The following is a 17,500-nucleotide window of genomic DNA, read 5'->3' as shown; positions in this document are numbered from 1 at the left end:
GTCTTTATAGCGCTTCTTCTGCCCTCCAGCAGAGCGCTGGCCTTGGGCGAGCTGGCCATACAGCACTTTGTGAGGCAGCGATTGAGGGGCATCCTTATAACGTGCCCCAGCCATCGTAGCTGGTAGTGGGTGATGGTGGCCTCCATGCTCCTACAGCCTGCTCTCCTGAGGATCTGTGTGTGGCACTCGGTCACGCCAAGTGATTCCTAGCATTCGCTGGAGACAGCGGATGTGAAAATGCTCCAGGGACTTCACATGGCGGCTGTAAGTGACCCAGGCTTCACAACTGTACAGGAGGGTGGTGATGCAAACTGCTTGATACACAGAGATGTTTGTATGGAGATATAAGTTCTTGTTTTGAAAGACCCGGCGCCTGAGTCTCCCAAAGGCAGCTGGTGCTTGTTTGATTCTGTTCTGGACCTCATTGTCGATGTTATTGTCCTCAGAGAGGATACTCCCGAGGTATTTGAATGATGGTACTACAGACAGATGCTTATCATTGATGCTGAAGATGGGTGGCGTGGGTGGGATGTTGGTGCTCCACTGACAGACGACCTCTGTTTTGGTGATGTTGATGGTCAGCCCCATCCTGCTGGAAGCCTTCACAGCTGCTCCAGGACAGGAGGTCTGTGGAGCCACCAGAGCTCAGTCATCTGCATCCTGCAGCTCAAGGACCCTCACTCTGTGCAGCTTGGTGGTGGCCTGCAGCCTCCTGATGTTAAAGAGGTTGCCATCGAGCCTATAGACTACTGTCACCCCGCTGTTGTCCTCAATGTCCTTATGGAGAAGCTGGGTGACGCATAGGAGGAAGATGTTAAAGAGCTGGTGCTAGTACACACCCTGCCTGACCCCTGTGCACACAGGGAAGGAGGCAGACTCTTGTCCTCCTATTGTCACCCGAGCATTCAGACCATCATCAAACTGTCGGAGGATGTTGACAAACTTGTTAGGGCATCCAAACCGGAGCAGGATGTCCCACAGTAGGTCTCTCTGCACAGTGTCGAAGGCTTTGGAGAGGTCGACAAAAGCCATAAACAGGTCTTGATGTTGCTCCCTGCACTTTTCCTGAAGCTGCCGGGCTGTGAAGACCATGTCGACTGTACTCCTGTTCTTCCTAAAGCCACACTGTGATTCTGGGAGCAATGCCTCTGTGATGTTGTTGAGGAGCCTCTGCAGCAGCACCTTGGCCAGGACCTTACCAGCAACAGCAAGGATACGGGAGATGGCGCGGCTGTGTCCAGACGCCGTCGTGGTAGCTCCGCGGAGATTGTGCGCTCTTTTAGTTTTTGTGTTTATTTTTAATATTTTCTTTGCCACAAACACATCGGCAATAACAGCATACGAACGCAGCACACTTTTGGACATAAACTTTTGCAAAACAAGGGTTTTGTCCACTTTTTCCATCGATCCAGCGTGGCGGCAGAGATCGACGGCGAACCACAACAACAACAGTGGAGCCGCTACTACGGGAGACGACGAAACATCGAGAAGCGGGCGGAATTCGAACAGACTGAGAGTTCAAGCCCACCGTCCACCTCTGCCCAGCATCCTTCTTGCTAACGTCCAGTCTCTGGAAAATAAGCTGGATGATGTTAGGCAAGGATCAGATTCCAACGGGACATGAGGACTGTAACATCTTTTGTCTGGCGGAAACATGGCTGACCCGCTGGTGCGGATCGAGTCATATGCCCAACCGAGTCCTTCTCTGTTTTCCGTGCAGACAGAACGGAAGAGTCTGGTAAATCTAAGGGTGGAGGGTTTGCTTCATGACTAACAACAAGTGGTGCAACCCCAAGGACATTAAGACTCTTTCTCGTTCCTGCTACCGAACCTGGAACATCTGACGATCTCATGCAGTCCATCCTACCTTCCCGGGAGTTCAGCTCGGTCATCACCACAGCCGTCTACATTCCACCACAAGCGGACACCGGCGTAGCACTATCGGACCTACATGATGTGTTATGTCGGCATCAGAACAAGTATCCCGACGGCTGTGGTGGTGGCTGGGGACTTTAACAAGGCAAACCTAAAAAAGTCATGCGAACTTTCACCAGCACATTACGTGTGCTACCAGAGGGAAAGAACGTTGGACCACTGCTATCGCCATTCAAGAGAGGCTACAAGGCTGTCTCTCTCCATCTGCAAATCGGACCATGCCGCCATTTTCCTGCTACCGGAGTACCAACAAAAGATAGCACGGGAAGCGGTAGTGACGAGGGGCGAAGCGGTGGTCTGACCAATCAGAGGCTGAGCTACAGGGCGCTCTGCGTGTCGTCGACTGGGACATGATCCAATCCAGTTCCAGTGGCGTCAGCGAGTTTCGGACGTAGCAATGAGCCTCATAGCAACGCTTAGCGGACACCATCGTCCCCACGGTAAAAGTTAGGGTCTTTCCTAACCAAAAGCCGTGGGTTGATAGATCCATCCGTGAAGCTGTGAACGCCCGTACTGCTGCCTATAACTCCGGTCTTGTATCCGGCAACATGGACGAGTACAAGGCAGCGGTCTATGGACTGAGGAGGGCGGTGAAGGAGGCCAAGAGGAGGTACCGAGACAGAGTGGAATCACAGATGGAGCAGCGCGACACCAGGCGCCTATGGCAGGGGCTACGGACTATCACAGACTACCAGAGCAGACCCCGCACAATGGTGAGTGCCGACGCATCCCTAGCGGACGGCCTGATCTCATTTTATGCACGGTCTGCGCCTAGCAACCACAGCGCCAGATCGCCACCCAACAACAACACCGTTAAGCGAGGCGAGGTGAGTTCTACCGCTGGGGATGAACACACACTCTCTGTGACCGAGCACAGTGTGAGGAGGGCTCTGTTGAGGGTGAACACCAGGAAAGCTGCAGGTCCAGATGGCATATCTGGGCGAGTACTGAAGACCTGTGCTAACCAGCTAGCTCCAGTGTTCACCACAATATTCAACCTCTCCCTGGCTGAGTCCGTGGTCCCGCCTGCTTCAAGAGATCCACTATTGTCCCTGTGCCCAAGAATGCTTCTCCAGCATGTATGAATGACTACCGACCGTGGCCTCACCTCGGTGGTCATGAAATGCTGAGAGGCTGATAAAGGACTACATCTGCGCCTTCCTCCTTCCTCCATGGACCCGCTGCAGTTTGCTTATCGCCCAAACAGATCCACGGATGATGCTGTCTCCCAGGTACTGCACACCACACTCTCTCATCTGGACAGCCAGAGGGGGCTATGTGAGACTGCTGTTCATTGATTATAGTTCAGCTTTCAACACCATAGTCCTCCAGACTGGCGGCAAGCTGATTGAGCTGGGACTGAACACCCCCCTGTGTGCTTGGATCCTGGACTTCCTGACCGCCAGGCCACAGGTGGTCAGGGTGGGCAGACACACCTCCAAACCCCTCACCCTGAACACAGGATCCCCCCAGGGTTGCGTCCTCAGCCCCCTACTGTACTCCCTGTACACACATGACTGTGTGGCCAGGTTCAGCTCAACACCATGATCAAGTTAGCGGATGACACAGTGGTGGTGGGCCTGATCTCCGACAACGGCGAGAAGGCCTACCTGGAGGAAGTTGCTGATCTGTCACTCTGGTGCCAGGACAACAGCCTCCTCATGAATGTCACCAAAACTAAGGAGCTGATTGTGGACTTTAGGAGGGTACAACAACAGAGGACGTACTCACCACTGGGGATTAACAGGACTACTGTGGAGAGGGTGAGCGGGTATAAATACCTGGGAGTCCACATCACCGAGGATCTGACATGGTCAATGAACACAGACACTCTGGTGAGAAAGGCAAGGCAGCGCCTCTACCACCTCAGGCAGCTGAGGAAATTTAAAGTTTCCCAGAGGATCCTTCAGTCCTTCTACTCTGGAGCTGTAGAGAGCGTCCTGACAGGAAGCATCACAGCCTGGTTTGGCAACTGCTCCGCTCAGGACAGGAAGGCTCTGCAGAGAGTAGTGCGTTCAGCTGAGCGCACTATTGGAACTACACTCCCCACCCTGCAGGACTTGTACACCAGGAGGTGCAGAACCAGAGCCGGCAGGATCATGAAGGATCCTCACCACCCCAACAACAGACTGTTTCAGCTGCTGCGGTCAGGCAGGCGCCTCCGTAGTCACGCTGCAAGAACAGAGAGACTGAGACGGAGTTTCTTTCCTCAGGCCATCAGGACTGTGAACTCCGACCTCACCAGGACCCCCACATAGACCCACACAACTGCCCCTCTTAGGCACACACACACACACACACACACACTTACTGTAAATATTGTGTTGTTTTTTATTGTAAATAGTGTGTACTTGTTGCCCTTGCACATTCCTGCTGAGCATTGCCACTTTCATTTCACTGCACACCCTGTGTGTGTATGTGACAAATAAAACATCTTGAATCTTGAATCTTGAAGGAGTGCTATACCCCTGTGGTTGCCACAGATGGTCTTGTCACCTTTGTTTTTATATATAGTGACAATGTTGTCATCTCTCCATTGCTGTGGGATGTTTTGATCAGCCCATACTTTAGTGATGTGTTGATGTAGCGCTCTTGTACAGAGGTAACCACCCTGTTGAAGCTGCTCCGCAGGGCTCTGGTCCATGCCAGGAGACGTGTTGTTCTTCAGAGAGCGGACGGCTGACAGGACCTCCAGGTCGGGGGTTGGTTAAGGTTGTCAATCGGTGGACGTTCAGGCAGTTGATCCAGTATGGTGCGGCCTGCTTCAGAGGCCTGATGAAGCAGGGTATTAAAATGTTCAGCCCACCTCTCCAGTATACTGCTCTGGGGCCTCATTCATAACGGCGTGCGTAGGATTTGCGTAGGAAGGTTGCTTACGTAGTAGAAAGCAAAAAAATAGGGGGGGAAAAATTACACCATTTTCCCATTCATAAAACCTTGCGTAAATGCGAGAAGTGCGTACCGCACATCCTCGCGGTTTCCCTTTATAAATCACAATCAACTTGAAATGCGGAGCAGCTTTTGCGGTCTTCCCGTCACACCCATATTTGCCCATAAATAGTCATTGATACGCCCATAATGAATATTCATCAAACTACACACAAACTACATCGAACATGGCAAACAAGGAAAAAAGAGGCAAAAAAAGAAACTTTAACAACTGTGAAGTAGAAATCCTTGTCGGAGAAATCGAGGCGAGGCAACACATTTTGTTTGGTGGCCATAGCATTGGCGTAACAAATGCCAAAAAGGCAAGAGAGTGGCAGCATGTGACAGATGCTGTCAACGCTGCATCAGCACAGGGTCGCACTGTTGCGGAAATCAAAAAGAAGTGGTCCGACATTAAGGTGGACGCCAAAACGCCTGGCATCACACAGGCAGAGTGTGTGTGCCACGGAGGGGAACAGGAGCACGGAGCTCACCCCTATGGATGAAAGGCTGGCCGGTATAATCGGCGAGTCCCTGCTGAGTGGAGTGGTGACGGAGGCAGATGGGGACACTGATGTTAAGGTTGCACCGACTGAACTAGGTAACCACATTTATATACCCGTGTTTGAAATGAGAGTAAACCAAATGTATTCAAGTTGTGTGATATCTGCTGGTATGTAAATAAAACAATACGTGTATTTCGAAAACAAATCATAACTTTATTAAGAAAAAGAATTAACAAGATGCTGGTTCCACCAGGGTAGGAGGACCTCGCGAGGACCTCGTGCCTCGAGCCCGCTGCCTCCAGCACGGGCCCCCTGCCTCCACGGGCACGGCACCTCCTGCCTCCACGGGCACGGCACCTCGTGCCTCGAGCCCCGCTGCCTCCACGGGCACGGCACCTCCTGCCTCCACGGGCACGGCACCTCGTGCCTCGAGCCCCGCTGCCTCCACGGGCACGGCACCTCGTGCCTCGAGCCCGGCGTCTCCACAGCACCTCCTGCGCAGCCCTCCAGCAGCGGCCGTGTCCTCACAGATGCAGTCCTGCAGAATCAGAGGGACACACTTGCTGCAGTACACGAGGTTGCAAGAGAGCTGGGACAAATTCGTCATGTGTTGGGAGAAATATGCACTTGTTTAAAAGATATAGCCAATAAATAAGTTGTTTCAATACCTTGTTGTGTGTGTAAGTTACGCATCACATCCAGACGCTGTTGAACTCCACCTGGGTGTGGGTGTGGATGTGCATGGGGAAGTCTGGCTCGTGGCGGTACATGCAGCCTCAGGGGTAACGGCACATTTTGAAGGAGTGCCAAATTGTGCAGCACAGCACACGCCCTCACAATTTGGCACACCTTCAAATCAAATCAAATTTTATTTATATAGCACATTTAAAATAGATTTTCGGTCGAACCAAAGTGCTGCACATGCCTTGTCCGGTTTATAGCAAAGCTTTCCTCCTGTGGCATCGAGGCAGCGCCACCTGCCCTTTAGCAGGCCTATTGAGCGCTCTACCACAGCTCGTGCCTGGCTGTGGCGAGTGTTGTAATTTCGCTCCTCTGCGCTCTGCGGGTTGTTGAACGGGGTGAGCAGCCACCGCTTGAGGGGATATCCACTGTCACCTGTAGTGTTGATACATAGGTTATATAACGCAGCATATATACATTATTAATTATTTAGGAGTTTTAAAATCTTACCCAAAAGATACCCATCACGCACAGCTCCAGCCTCAAGTCGGCGGCCAACACTGCTGTTTCGCCAAATGAAGGAGTCGTGCGTTGACCCAGGCCACCGAGCAACCACATTGGTGAACAGCATGTTAGCATCACATATAATTTGGACATTAATCGAATGAAAGTGCTTTCGATTAACGAATGCACTTTCATTGATACTGGGTGCCCTTACAGCAATGTGAGTGCAGTCAATGGCACCGATTACATTTGTGAAACCGGACATTGCTGCAAATTGCATTTTTATTTGCCTGCTCATCCACCGTGTAAGGAAACTTTATGTATAAAGGCGACAACGCAATTATACCTCCCAACACATCTGGCATAATACGGCTGAGGGTGGGCTGGGATATCCCGACCTATCAGCCATTTCCCTCTGAAACGTGCGGTTGCCAGAAATCCAAGTGTTGTCAATACTTGGATTGGAACCGCACGGCTCGGTTCCTTCGGTGCTCCGCTCTAACTCCGGACCCAACACAGCACACAGCTCTAGTAAAACGGCTCTTGAAGTCGGAACCGGCTCATGAGCCACTCATCATCATTGGCCAGCAAATCTTGCGGTCTCTGAAATTACGCACCCTCCGCACTCTTCCATTTGCCAAGTCCTCTAATAGTGCCAAATCAGCCATTGTGTGTCATTACGCATTGTGGCACGTCTTTTTATACACACCCGGCCACCTGATTGTATATGATAAGGTACAGGTGGTGAAATGACCCTGCTTTTATTGACTGGTCCATTTGCTAGCCATAATAAGACGGAGATTCGTCCTAATCATAAGGAATATTAATAGTTATATGGCTTCCTTTTCACTCTATATGTAAGGCACCTAAAGCTGAATCTGTGTTAACCCTTGTTTTAGCCTGCTACTGTTAGAAGTTATTATCGATAATTGATTTTAGACCATGAAGCTTTTTAATCACAGAACGTATATAGTTGCACACCGAGGTGTGCCCGTCACCAGACGCACATGATATATCAGTATAGACGTAATTCTGTCCTCCTGCTTACCGCATCATTTATGAGAATACATTTCATAACATTAACACAACATATTCGAGGTGGTTTTAAATAACATATCCGTATTTATTTATTTCTCCAAGTTATGTGTCTGTGTGCACTGAGGAGTCGCAACAGAAGTTTGTTTAATCATTTTAAGATTGGCTTTAATCAATGTTTGAAAAGTAGTCCTTCATATGATAAATGAGTAACATATTGATGGTATTATTTCCACATATTTCTCTCCATTCTTCCTTCTGCCAACGGTGTCGCAGTTTCTCGTCTCTCCTGTTGTTGTGCTTAGTGCGTACGCATGGGTTCGAGTTTGCGTGGAGGACCGCACCTTTTCCAGTCAAGTTAGTATTTTATAAATACATGAAACCTTGTAGCGTGAAACGGCGTACGCCATTTTTTCTTGCGTAAATCCCTTTATAAATGAGGCCCCTGGTCTTTTAGGACTCTGAGCCCATCTGCGGTTTTAACAGGAGTGGTGCAGTGGTTTGTTGGGCCGTAGATAGATTTGACTGCATTGTAAAAGTTATGCATATCATTTCTATCAGCGAAAGATTGGATTTCCTGTGCCTTCTCTGTCCACCACTTGTTTTGCATTGTCCGTAGGGTCTTTTGCACTTCACGCCTCGCCCTCTGCCATTGCTGTCTGGCGGTGCTCAATGAGGGGTTTTTCAGGGTTGCCTGGTGTGCTTTGTGCATGACGTTCAGTGAGTTACGGATGGTGTCTGAGTTATTGTCAAACCAGTCCTGGTGGTTTTTGGTCTTATAGCCGATTGTGTGGGCTGCTGCTTCATGAAGGGCTGAGCTGATAGCGGTCCACTGTAGGTCTGTGTCATTCTCTCCTCTCAAGGTGAGTTCAAGCTCTACAAGTTTTTCAGCCAGGGAGCATCGGAACTCATTTCTTGTGCTGGTATCTTTCAGACGGGCAGTCTAAGCGTCTCCCACTGACCCCACGTTTCCGCATGGGGGGGCGTACGCTCATGTGGACTTTGGCCACGATCATCCTGTGGTCTGTCCAGCATTCTGCACCTCTCAAGGCCCGGCATATGAGAACGTCTTTGATGTCACAACGTCTCACGATGACATAGTCAATCAGGTGCCAATGTTTAGAGCGTGGGTGCATCCATGATGTTTTATATTTGGTCTTTTGCTGGAAGATGGTGTTGGTTATGGTCAGGTTGTGCTCAGAGCAGAGAGTAAGTAATCTCATGCCATTTGAGTTGGCCTGACCAATACCATGCCTGCCAAGCACTCCTTTCCATATCCTGTCACTCTGCCCCACACGAGCATTGAAGTCCCCAGGAGGAGGATCTTGTCTTGGGGATCCGTTGGAGAGCCTCATCCAGTGACTGATAGAATGAGTCTTTAACCTCAGTGTCGGATGGCAGTGTTGGCGCATACACACTAAGAAGTGTAGCAAAGCGGTTCTTCGCCAGGGGGATACGGAGGGTCATCAGTCTTTCACTGATGCCCACAGTGGTTCAGTGAGTCTTGGTAGCAGTGTGTTCTTGATGGCCAGTCCCACACCGTGCAGATGTTGTCCACCTGGGGGATCGCCTTTCCAGAAGAAGGTGTAACCGGACCCTTCCTCTATCAGCGGCCCTTCATCAAGGAGCCTGGTCTCGCTAAGTGCGGCGATGTCGATGTTGTAACGCCTCAGCTCGGCCGCAATCAGTGCTGTTCTTCTGTGAGGTCTTTCGGTTCTGCCATAGGAGTCCAGGAGGGTTCTTACGTTCCATGTTGCCAGTTTTAGGTTTTGGGTTTTTTTTCTTCTGTTTCGACCGCAGAAGTGGAATGACCCGACAGGTGCGGTATCCTGTCCAGGTGCGAGTTGAGTGGGCATTTTTTAGGCCACCTTTTCTAGGCCCTCCTCGGATTGAGGTGAGCAGTGTGGTCCCTAAATAGGGGCTGCTCAGTCACACAGGGTGCTGCCGAGATCAGCTGCCACTCAGTCCCAGCTGAGTGACCAATATCCTGTGCCGCTGACGTGCAGGGCTCTGACTAGAAGCTCCCAGTCTATTCAAACCTGCTCCCGTCGCCAGTTGCCCCAACGCCGCCAGTCTTCAACCAGATGTGGATCCAGAGTATTCACCGTGGTCAGAGGTGGATACCTGCGCAAAGAGATTATTTAGAGTGCCGTTGGAGGCGCGCTATCCCCAGTAGCACTATCTTCGCCATGGTGAGGTACATCTGGTGGCATGGGTGAGCCCAGGACGACCAGTTCCCCATCCTGGCTGCAGGAGGCTGCCGGGTCCTGGCTCTGTTTAGGCCCGCCTATTGCGCACCGCCAGCGCATTGCTTTTCTGTCGGGGTCTGCTCCTTAGCCCTGCCTCAAGAGGCTAACCCACAAGGCAGTGGGGCTGTTGCCCATAGCTGGGGCAGTGGTTAATGGGTGACAGGACGTGTGCACCTAGTGGTGGGCCTGCACACCGCATCTCTGGGGCCCACTGCTGCTCCCAGATCCCCTGCAGTTTAGCCTGGGACCGCAGGGTACCCAGTTACCATGTGTGGCCCCGAGGAGGCACTGCAGGAGGTGGTGGAGAGGCTCTGGACTGGCAGAGGAGGCTCAGCTCTCGGCTCCTCTTTTCACCCCCTATGAGGGAGCTAGCCAGCGGCGGTAGCTGAAAGCAGAGAGTTGCAAGCAGAGGGCAGCATGCAACATGCAGCATGCACTAACTACAAGCACTTCTGCACTACTGCACTAGACGCTTCACAGCCACCCTGTGTGATGACAGACACACACACAGACACACACACACACACACACACACACACACACACACACACACACACACACACAGACATACACAGACACACACACACACACACAGACACACACACACACACACACACACAGACACACACACACACACACACAGACACACACACACACACACACACACAGACACACACACACACACACACAGACACACACACAGACACACACACAGACACACACACAGACACACACACACACACACACACACACAGACACACACACAGACACACACACACACACACACACACAGACACAGACACACACACACACACACACACACACACACACAGACACACACACACACACACAGACACACACAGACACACACAGACACACACACACACAGACACACACACACACACACACACACACAGACACACACACACACACACACACACACACACACACACACACACACACACACACAGACACACACACACACAGACACACACACACACACACACAGACACACACACACACACACACACACACACACACAGACACACACAGACACACACACACACAGACACACACACAGACAGACACACACACACACAGACACACACACAGACACACACAGACACAGACAGACACACACACACACACACACACACACACACACACACACACACAGACATGTTGACCTTCAGATGCAGATGGCGCTCCTCACGGTCCAGAGGAGAACATCTGGACCAGAGACTGAGGCTCATTGTTCCTGAGACCACAGACACACACACTGTGTGTGTGTGTGTGTGTGTGTGTGTGTGTGTGTGTGTGTGTGTCTGTGTGTGTGTGTGTGTGTGTGTCTGTGTGTGTCTGTGTGTGTGTGTGTGTGTGTGTCTGTGTGTGTGTGTGTCTGTGTGTGTGTGTGTGTGTGTGTGTGTGTGTGTGTCTGTGTGTGTGTCTGTGTGTGTGTCTGTGTGTGTGTGTGTGTGTGTCTGTGTGTGTGTGTGTGTGTCTGTGTGTGTGTGTGTGTGTGTGTCTGTGTGTGTGTGTGTGTGTGTCTGTGTGTCTGTGTGTGTGTGTCTGTGTGTGTGTGTGTGTGTGTGTGTGTGTGTGTGTGTGTGTGTGTGTGTGTGTCTGTGTGTGTGTGTGTCTGTGTGTGTGTGTGTGTGTGTGTGTGTGTGTGTGTGTGTGTGTGTGTGTCTGTGTGTGTGTGTGTGTGTGTGTGTGTGTGTGTGTGTGTGTGTGTGTGTGTGTGTGTGTGTGTGTGTGTCTGTGTGTGTGTGTGTGTGTGTGTGTGTGTGTGTGTGTGTGTGTGTGTCTGTGTGTGTCTGTGTGTGTGTGTGTGTGTGTGTGTCTGTGAGTGTGTGTGTGTGTGTGTCTGTGTGTATTTACAGTCATGAGCTGTTGTTATAAGTTTATTTAAATGTCTTTCCCCTCTCAATACTCAGAGTAACTCAGGCCCCGCCCCCTCCTCTCTCTGCAGCGGCGTGGCGAGGGCCTGGGGCCACGCCCACTTCGGGAAGGCCCCGGGCCCCGTGTGGCTGGACGAGGTGCACTGCTCCGGCAGCGAGCTCCGGCTGGAGGACTGTCCCCGAGCCGCCTGGGGGGAGCACGACTGTGTGAGGGGGGAGGCCGCCGGCGTGGCCTGCAGCGCCCCCACAGGTAGGGTCAGGGTCATGACCCCGTGACCCTGTTAACCTGTGACCTCATGATTCTCTCTCTCTCTCTCTCTCTGTCCCCAGACGGCTCCGTCCGATTGGCCGGGGGCTCCAGCGGCGTGGAGGGGCGTGTTGAGGTGTTTCACGGCGGTCGCTGGGGAACCGTGTGTGACGACGGCTGGACGGACGCCAACACACACGTGGTGTGTCGACAGCTGGGCTACAGGTAAACACACACACACTCACACACACACACACACACACACACACACACACACACACACACACACTCACACACACACATACCAACACACACACACACATACACACACACACACACACACACACACACATACACACACACACACACACATACACACACACACACACACACACACACACACACACTCACACACACACACACACACACACACACACACACACACACACACACACACACACACACACACACACTCACACACACACTCACACTCACTCACACACACACACACACACACTCACACACACACACACACATAGACACTCACACATAGACACACACACACACTCACACACACACACACACATAGACACACACTCACACACACACACACACACATAGACACTCACACACACACACACACACATAGACACTCACACACACACACACTCATCCTAACACATGTGTGTGTTCAGCTCTGGGGAGACCCTCCTCTCTGCAGGTCCGGCCCCCCGGGGCCCCGGTCCGATCCTCCTGCACGGTGTGCGCTGCTCGGGGGGCGAGGCCGGCCTCCTGCTGTGCAGCCGGGGGGCGTGGCTTCAGCACCAAGGCCCGCACCACGAGGACGTGAGCGTGGCGTGCAGCGCCGAGACCCGCCCCCCCAGTAAGACCTGGTCCTACCTGTAGACCACTACAGACCCCATGACCTAGAGACCCGCCCCCAGTAAGACCTGGTCCTACCTGTAGACCACTACAGACCCCATGACCTAGAGACCCGCCCCCAGTAAGACCCGGTCCTACCTGTAGACCACTACAGACCCCATGACCTAGAGACCCTCCCCCCAGTAAGACCTGGTCCTACCTGTAGACCACTACAGACCCCATGACCTAGAGACCCACCCCCCAGTAAGACCCGGTCCTACCTGTAGACCACTACAGACCCCATGACCTAGAGACCCTCCCCCCAGTAAGACCTGGTCCTACCTGTAGACCACTACAGACCCCATGACCTAGAGACCCTCCCCCCAGTAAGACCTGGTCCTACCTGTAGACCACTACAGACCCCATGACCTAGAGACCCTCCCCCCCGTAAGACCTGGTCCCACCTGTAGACCACTACAGACCCCATGACCTAGAGACCCTCCCCCCAGTAAGACCTGGTCCTACCTGTAGACCACTACAGACCCCATGACCTAGAGACCCGCCCCCCAGTAAGACCCGGTCCTACCTGTAGACCACTACAGACCCCATGACCTAGAGACCCTCCCCAGTAAGACCTGGTCTACCTGTAGACCACTACAGACCCCATGACCTAGAGACCCGCCCCCCAGTAAGACCTGGTCCTACCTGTAGACCACTACAGACCCCATGACCTAGAGACCCGCCCCCAGTAAGACCGGTCCTACCTGTAGACCACTACAGACCCCATGACCTAGAGACCCTCCGCCAGTAAGACCTGGTCCTACCTGTAGACCACTACAGACCCCTGACCTAGAGACCCTCCCCAGTAAGACCTGGTCCCACCTGTAGACCACTACAGACCCCATGACCTAGAGACCCTCCCCCCAGTAAGACCTGGTCCTACCTGTAGACCACTACAGACCCCATGACCTAGAGACCCCCCCCCCAGCAAGACCTGGTCCTACCTGTAGACCACTACAGACCCCATGACCTAGAGACCCGCCCCCCAGTAAGACCCGGTCCTACCTGTAGACCACTACAGACCCCATGACCTAGAGACCCTCCCCCAGTAAGACCTGGTCCTACCTGTAGACCACTACAGACCCCCTGACCTAGAGACCCTCCCCCCAGTAAGACCTGGTCCTACCTGTAGACCACTACAGACCCCATGACCTAGAGACCCTCCCCCCAGTAAGACCTGGTCCTACCTGTAGACCACTACAGACCCCCTGACCTAGAGACCCTCCCCCAGTAAGACCTGGTCCTACCTGTAGACCACTACAGACCCCATGACCTAGAGACCCGCCCCCAGTAAGACCCGGTCCTACCTGTAGACCACTACAGACCCCATGACCTAGAGACCCTCCCCCCAGTAAGACCTGGTCCCACCTGTTGACCACTACAGACCCCCTGACCTAGAGACCCTCCCCCCAGTAAGACCTGGTCCTACCTGTAGACCACTACAGACCCCATGACCTAGAGACCCTCCCCCCAGTAAGACCTGGTCCTACCTGTAGACCACTACAGACCCCATGACCTAGAGACCCACCCCCCCAGTAAGACCTGGTCCTACCTGTAGACCACTACAGACCCCATGACCTAGAGACCCGCCCCCCAGTAAGACCTGGTCCTACCTGTAGACCACTACAGACCCCCTGAGTGTAGTCTGTGTGTCCTCAGGTGTGCCGCTCAGGCTGGTGGGGGGGGAGGGCCCGGGGGAGGGCCGAGTGGAGCTGCACCTGTCTGGACTGTGGGGCACGGTGTGTGACGACGGCTGGACCGACCGCGAGGCCCAGGTGGTGTGTCGACAGCTAGGATACAGGTAAGGTGCTAGGATACAGGAGCTAGGATACAGGAGCTAGGATACAGGGGTGATGTGATGATGGACTGTGGCTCAGGTCTAGACGCCTCCTGGAGGAGGTCAGGGTGTTGGAGGTATGAAGGAGCAACACCAGACACCCTTACATACTCCCACACGGCTCCGTTAGCTAAACAAGGCTCCTCCTCCGCCTGTCGCTCCACTTCCTGTTCAGGCTCCAAGAGCTTCAAGAGCTTCATGAGCTCCAAGAGCTTCAAGAGCTTCAAGAGCTTCATGAGCTTCATGAGCTTCAAGAGCTTCAAGAGCTTCATGAGCTTCAAGAGCTTCAAGAGCTTCAAGAGCTCCAAGAGCTCCATGAGCTTCAAGAGCTTCAAGAGCTTCATGAGCTTCAAGAGCTTCAAGAGCTTCAAGAGCTCCAAGAGCTCCAAGAGCTCCAAGAGCTCCAAGAGCTTCAAGAGCTTCAAGAGCTCCAAGAGCTTCATGAGCTTCATGAGCTCCATGAGCTTCAAGAGCTTCATGAGCTTCAAGAGCTTCAAGAGATCCATGAGCTTCAAGAGCTTCATGAGCTCCAAGAGCTTCAAGAGCTTCATGAGCTTCAAGAGCTTCAAGAGCTTCAAGAGCTTCAAGAGCTCCAAGAGCTTCAAGAGCTTCATGAGCTTCAAGAGCTTCAAGAGCTTCATGAGCTCCAAGAGCTTCAAGAGCTTCATGAGCTTCAAGAGCTTCAAGAGCTTCATGAGCTTCAAGAGCTTCAAGAGCTTCAAGAGCTTCAAGAGCTTCAAGAGCTCCAAGAGCTCCAAGAGCTTCAAGAGCTTCAAGAGCTCCAAGAGCTTCATGAGCTTCATGAGCTCCATGAGCTTCAAGAGCTTCATGAGATCCATGAGCTTCAAGAGCTTCATGAGCTCCAAGAGCTTCATGAACTCCAAGAGCGTCAAGAGCTCCATGAGCTTCAAGAGCTCCAAGAGCTTCATGAGCTTCAAGAGCTTCAAGAGCTCCAAGAGCTTCATGAGCTCCAAGAGCTTCATGAGCTTCAAGAGCTTCAAGAGCTCCAAGAGCTTCAAGAGCTCCAAGAGCTTCATGAGCTCCAAGAGCTTCAAGAGCTTCATGAGCTTCAAGAGCTTCAAGAGCTTCATGAGCTTCAAGAGCTCCAAGAGCTTCAAGAGCTTCATGAGCTCCAAGAGCTTCATGAGCTCCAAGAGCTTCAAGAGCTCCAAGAGCTTCAAGAGCTCCATGAGCTCCAAGAGCTTCAAGAGCTTCATGGGCTCCAAGAGCTTCAAGAGCTTCATGAGCTCCAAGAGCTTCATGAGCTCCAAGAGCTTCAAGAGCTCCAAGAGCTTCAAGAGCTCCATGAGCTTCAAGAGCTTCATGAGCTTCAAGAGCTCCAAGAGCTTCAAGAGCTCCAAGAGCTTCATGAGCTCCAAGAGCTCCAAGAGCTTCATGAGCTTCAAGAGCTCCAAGAGCTTCATGAGCTTCAAGAGCTTCAAGAGCTTCATGAGCTTCATGAGCTTCATGAGCTTCAAGAGCTCCATGAGCTCCAAGAGCTTCAAGAGCTTCATGAGCTTCAAGAGCTTCAATAGCTCCAAGAGCTTCAAGAGCTTCATGAGCTCCAAGAGCTTCATGAGCTCCAAGAGCTTCAAGAGCTCCAAGAGCTTCATGAGCTCCATGAGCTTCATGAGCTTCAGCAGCGTCTAGGCGTCTGCTCCGGGCTAGCTTCTATTCTAGGTTGTGTCTTTGATGCCGGTTGTGTCTTTGATGCCGGTTGTGTCTTTGATTCCGGTTGTGTCTTTGATGCCGGTTGTGTCTTTGATTCCGGTTGTGTCTTTGATGCCGGTTGTGTCTTTGATTCCGGTTGTGTCTTTGATGCCGGTTGTGTCTTTGATTCCGGTTGTGTCTTTGATGCCGGTTGTGTCTTTGATTCCGGTTGTGTCTTTGATTCCGGTTGTGTCTCGCCTGCTGGTCCAATCAGAGCTGATTGTGACGAGTTGAAGGAAACGATCTCATCTCATCCCTCGTTCTCTTCCTCTGAGAGAGAGAACGAAGAGTAGCACACGCCCTTCATCTCTTCATCTCTTCACCTCCTCATCTCTTCACCTCCTCATCTCTTCATCTCTTCACCTCCTCATCTCTTCATCTCTTCATCTCTTCATCTCTTCATCTCTTCATCCCTTCATCTCTTCACCTCCTCATCTCTTCATCTCCTCATCTCTTCATCTCTTCCCCTCCTCCTCTTGCTCGGTCTTATGGCTCAACCTCCCCTCAGGTTTCCGGTCCTCTGGTCTGAGGAGGAGGACCAGAGGAGAGCTGACACACACACACACACGCACACACACACACGCACACACACACACACACACTCACACACACACCTCTGTGTGTGTGAGTGTGTGTGATGACTAAAGTCACACTGTTGTTCTCGGAGCGATGGGCTGGACCGGTTCACGTCACAGCCGGAGAATGTGAAAGCACAACATCGGTGAGAGATGAGACACGACCTGAGGTTATTAATAATAATAATGATGATAATAATAACTTTATTTCTAAAGCTTTCAAAGGTTTACAAGCTGCTCCACAGAGAATCAAGGCAGCACAAATGTAAAGGAACAATAGAAACTAAATAAAGAACAATAGAGTAAAGTTCCCCAGGGGAACCAGAAAGGAGACGTCCCTTAACTCTATAAACCTGTTTTTCTAGAAGTCCCTGAACGCCTCTCAGGAGCCGTTCAGGTCTTCTCTTCCTCGTGTCCTGTTCGTCTGAAGATGAAGTTCTGGAGTTCTCCGGGTTCAGGACCGATGTCGTG

At 52.1% G+C, this 17,500-nt stretch overlaps 1 protein-coding gene across 1 annotated transcript in view; it reads left to right on the top strand.

Annotated features, from left to right (window-relative positions):
• LOC130190302 (neurotrypsin-like) overlaps positions 1-17,500 on the top strand; it is a 27,334-nt gene that overhangs the window by 5,105 nt on the left and 4,729 nt on the right. Inside the window, exons 5-8 of the mRNA XM_056409624.1 lie at positions 11,811-11,989; positions 12,070-12,211; positions 12,682-12,869; positions 14,567-14,708. Coding sequence (XP_056265599.1) covers positions 11,811-11,989; positions 12,070-12,211; positions 12,682-12,869; positions 14,567-14,708 — 651 coding nt within the window. The remainder of the gene's footprint in view (positions 1-11,810; positions 11,990-12,069; positions 12,212-12,681; positions 12,870-14,566; positions 14,709-17,500) is intronic.

The sequence above is a fragment of the Pseudoliparis swirei genome, chromosome 24, assembly GCF_029220125.1.
Source record: "Pseudoliparis swirei isolate HS2019 ecotype Mariana Trench chromosome 24, NWPU_hadal_v1, whole genome shotgun sequence".
NCBI lineage: Eukaryota > Metazoa > Chordata > Actinopteri > Perciformes > Liparidae > Pseudoliparis > Pseudoliparis swirei.
The sequence above is the reverse complement of the archived record's forward strand: the minus strand, read 5'-3'. Positions and strand labels throughout refer to the sequence as shown.